The sequence below is a fragment of the Arabidopsis thaliana genome, chromosome 3, assembly GCF_000001735.4.
Source record: "Arabidopsis thaliana chromosome 3, partial sequence".
In the NCBI taxonomy this organism is placed as follows: Eukaryota; Viridiplantae; Streptophyta; class Magnoliopsida; order Brassicales; family Brassicaceae; genus Arabidopsis; species Arabidopsis thaliana.
Genome location: NC_003074.8, coordinates 10,238,514 through 10,243,243, shown reverse-complemented (window position 1 = coordinate 10,243,243; position 4,730 = coordinate 10,238,514). Strand labels below are relative to the sequence as shown.

General features: G+C 31.6%; 1 protein-coding gene across 1 annotated transcript; it reads right to left on the bottom strand.

Moving 5' to 3' along the window:
* Positions 1–2,595: 2,595 nt before the first annotated feature.
* On the bottom strand, positions 2,596–4,730 carry LBD25 (LOB domain-containing protein 25). Its single transcript, NM_113681.2, has 2 exons — positions 4,430–4,730; positions 2,596–3,293 (listed from the first exon to the last, which is right to left on the bottom strand). The coding sequence occupies exons 1-2, from the start codon at positions 4,511–4,513 to the stop codon at positions 2,898–2,900; spliced, it is 480 nt and encodes a 159-aa protein (NP_566823.1). The 5' UTR covers positions 4,514–4,730; the 3' UTR covers positions 2,596–2,897.

Here is a 4,730-nt window from a genome sequence, read left to right as displayed (position 1 = left end):
TATAAAGGTATAGTAACGATAACGGATGATTTATAAATACAAGAGTATATATGAAGCATTTTATTAGTAATGAAAATTAATTAGATTTATTGTACTGTATATAGAATTTTAGGCTTTCAAATGCTAATAACAGATTGGACAGCATGCATGTGAAACAAAAATAAGGATGAAGAATATTATTATGATTTTAATTTTACTTGATTTCCACAACTCTTAAGAGCTGAAATTCCATCATAGCTGAAATTAGTATAATTTTTTACTGTAGTAAATTTATTTTTACGGTTAATGGTTATAGTTCTTAATTAGTTTATATGTTTAGAGTCTGGTTACAGTTTAGAAATATTGGTCCAGTTACAGTCTGGAATGGTTTAGTTTTGGTAGCGAGTGGCTTTAGTAGTACCATTTTTCTTACGGAGGTCTTAATCAAAGAAGAAGAAAAACTAGTCGAATCAATCAATTCGGGTAGGCAGTCCATGGAACAAGGCTTTTTCATTTGTTTCTGTTATTAGACCTTTCTATTTTGATTATAAGCTATTGGGCGGTTTAGTGGTGGTCTACTGTTACTTGATAACGAGAGGACAACTCTCTCTCACTTTCTCTTGGTCTGCAAAATGGGCCCAGTATGATCCATTTGACGTTTTCTTTGTGTGATCTTCACCTTTTTAACGATGAGATTGATTTCAAACTTGGATTTAACCTGTAAAAAGTTATGTCTATTTGCTCAAATAGCAAGTACTAAAACAGTAGGTTTTCTATACATGGGGACACTAGTACAATAGTTTCTCTTGATTATTATATGGTCACAAGTCCACTTCTTGAATATACAAAAGTTTAATTGTAAGAATAATGTGTGAGAAAAAATAAACTATAGATTTTTCTTTCTCAATTGCATAAGATAAGAATTTTTGTTGAAAATATAAGGATTTGTTATCATTGTTTAGTTTTCTTTGAAATCAACATTTATAGTGACACAATACCATCAATTAGCACAAACTACTACACTTTATTTCATGATTAGTTATTTAGGTATTGTATAAAAAAAGATATCATCGATGAGAAAAGAAAAATTATGAGAGATTTTAGGGAGAATGAAAGTGATGGAAGGAATAATTGAGGAAAAGTCTTTAAATGAGTACAATTTGATATGATTTATCACATGGCAAAACAATCATATTTCTGCAGTAGATAGTGATAGTGTGATAATAAAAAAATATAATGTTGTTTAAAAAGAGTTAAACAAATGAATGTACCTTTAGTTACTGTTTCTGAAACTGACTCATGTTTGTTTGGTACACAAATCTTGAATCCCCCTGTCTCGTCGACATGTAATTTGTTAATCCACGCATGGAAGTCAAAGAACTCTACGTATGACTATTTGTCCTGCATAATTGGCATTCAATATATCAACATGTGAACAATATATACACATTCGACTAGATGCTCGTTAACTTTTTTTTTTTTTGGACAAAAGATGCTTGTTAACTAACTCAATTGATTCTCTTAAAATTGTCGCTATTTGTTCCAAGCACAATTGATGTAAAGAGTATTACAGCATAAATATGATGCGTCATTTGGTATTTCTTTGGGCAATTTTGTAACCAATAAATAGAGTGGTACAAAAAAAAACGACATAACAGTAAAAATAACGAAATAATTTCAAAAAATAAGTGGTAAAAAGTAGTACTAGTACAAAAGTAATAGTGTTACTGGTTTTGGCATCACTAATTTTTATTATTAACAATAAAATGATTAGGATAAAACAATCGGGTTATATATGAGTTTTGTTTAGTTATTTGCTACTTGACTTGTATTTAAAAGTATATAAATTATATTAATTATTACTTGTATCGACAAGGATATAGACTTGTTTTTCAAAACAGATATGAGGCAAATAATGGATACAGGATCGAGTAACAAATAATCGTGCTTAGCCCTACCCGAAACTATACCGTATCTTAAGATACATGAATAATTGAGCTTTTGGTTTAACTTATTATTAGGGTATCATCATACTCAATCTTAAAAAACTATAAGCAATCTTACTCATCAAAAAGAAAAGTTCCATTTGTTATTTTCTTCTTTTGACAAGATTAGTTGATTTGTATGTAAATATATGTGGTTGTTAGTTCGCCCCAAATGACATAAAATTATAAAAGGACCGACTTTAAAAAGAGATTCCCTATGAAGACATGTGCCTAAATTAAAGCTACAAAATTTTGGTGTTTCTAAATTGATTAATTTATTTAAACTTTTTTCAAGTCGACAAATATATAAAATCACTCAATTAACTTAAAATATTAGCAACTTTGTGTTTCTGACCAGTGACTAGTGTGTGTAATCAAACAACCAATTATTAGCCTACATTCCTATGAGTCTATACAAAACCGTCGACATGAAATTTTATTCTTTTGAATATCATAATACAATAGTAATATTGCAATCACAATTCGTTGAATGCAACTTTATAAAATGCTAGAAAATCTGTCATTAATCAATGAAATATGTGTACATACATAATTTAGAACATAAATCTTTTAGCAGAAACTAAAAAACTTGTGAATAATGACCAATGGGCCACATGTAAATCAGTGGAGCTAGATCAAGTTAAAGAGAGTTATGGAGATATGAGCATGAGCAAGATCTAGTTATTCAACATCATCAAAAATATTCCTTGACCTCTCCCATGAAAAAAAAATTACAAGTTAAATTACACATACGCATAAGTATATACATGAAAATAAACATAAATATACATGCATGCATGTCCCCATATTTACACATATATACATACGACTAATAACACTTACCATCACATCAACCATCCTCTCTCTCTTTATACTTCTCCGCCGCTAATTTTCTCAAAGAGTGATGATGACTAATCAACTCTCGTTGACCAGTCAACCCCTCCGACCACCATAAGCCGACGTCGTTTCACCACCGAGACAACCAGCGTACCTCATGAGATCAGCATTTGTCTCCTCGAGTTCCCTTTGCAACCTCAAGACCTGTCTTTGGAGCACCGAGATCGCTCCAACGCAGCCATACACTGGATCTTTAAGTCGTGCTTCCGCCTCGTAAGCCAGCGAGTTGACCGCATCTTCCCGCTGATGGGGAGCCACTTCGTGGAGGATCTTGCTCACATTGCTTGCCCCGAATATCCGGTGGACGTTCGCAAACTTTGTAGGTTCCTCCGGCGGAAAATAGGGTGCGAATACGCAGTCTGACGTGCATTTACGCCGGAGGAATTTGCATGCTGCACACGGTGAGTTTGTGTAGTTCGACATATATATCCCCTGATTTTTCAGTTGCAAAAAAATGGCAAAAACGATTTAATCACATCATAGTATCTTATTAGTAATTCTCGAAACTACAGTATAAGATTGATATGAATTTTGATCCATATCGATCGATATTGTAATTCTCTGGAGTCTCTTCTTCTTCTATATACATCAATTATCAATATCTTATCAACAATATGTCTACGTACACTTTTTAAAAATTGATACAGTTTCAAATGTTTTATTTCCATTTTGAATTTGGTAACTAGCAAAGTAGCAATAAAATGGTATCATCATCAATACAATATAACTTACAAGACGTATGATGTTCTTAGTCTTTTAATCCTCAAAATTCATTATATTCTACGTAAAATGGTAACTAGAAATAATAGTCTCATCATCAATATAACTTAGAAGACGTATGATGCATGTTCCTATCTTATTATCCTTAAAATTCATTATTCATAGTGTTCTTTCTGCGTCAAAAAGATGTTATACCACCTAAATTTATATTTCAAATATATCTCAAACAAATATATACATCCTTGTCTAATGAATTAATTTTACATAATTATAAAATCTTGGGAAATTGAGAATAATCCATACTAAAAAGTTATTGGTGAATCTAACACACAAGACGATTATGGGAAATTATATAAACTTGTGTAACATTACACATTAAAATGTAAACGTCCATATGATATTCATAGTAATATGAAGAAAATGGGTGTCGGAAATTCGAATTACTCACACAGGTTTTACGTTTTAGAGCTAGTATTAGTTCTAAACAAACAAACAACATGTTCTCATCAAAGCACTCTCTGTCTCTCTGACTCTGAGTTCCCCACATGTACTACATATTAGTTTGAATCTTGAATTTATGACCGAGTTTTATTACCTGCTATATAGGATACTTTCACTGTATATTAGAAGTCCCGAATTCCTGATTTCACTTTCAATTGTAACTTCTTCTTTCTTTTGTAAAGAAAAAAGGTCGTCCAAATTATAACTTGGTAGTTCAAGACCAGTGATCAAATTTTCATGATCTAAACTCTCTAAATTTATATAATCAATCAACATATATAGAAAGTATATATATTATGCAAGTGTGAGTGAATTGGCTGTACAGAATGAAAAACTCTTGGTCTTACCTTTAAATGGATCGCAACAAGAAAAGGTCCTTCCTTGATAACTTCTTGAGAAGGTTTGATCTTCTTTGTTTCTCTCTTGGGCATTAATTATAAGAAAGGAGAATGAAAAATCTTCAAGTAGATTTTGCAATTATTGGGATATTTTTGTTGTTTTCAGAGAGGAAACCCTAGTTTGAGAGAAAGAGGAATCTCTCTAAGGGGAAAGTTAGAGAGATAAAGAGGAGACATGGGTTGGATATAGAGAGAGAGGGGCAAAAGGCATTTTTGGTGCGATGAGAAAGAGAAAGAAGATGAATATAAT

What these genes read in the sequence shown, in the direction of transcription:
- LBD25 (NM_113681.2), bottom strand. Translation starts at nt 4,513, where the DNA reads ATGCCCAAGAGAGAAACAAAGAAGATCAAACCTTCTCAAGAAGTTATC. An exon ending in TTGTTGCGATCCATTTAAAG is followed by an intron (nt 3,294 to 4,429) that starts GTAAGACCAAGA and finishes CTGAAAAATCAG; the next exon opens with GGGATATATATGTCGAACTA.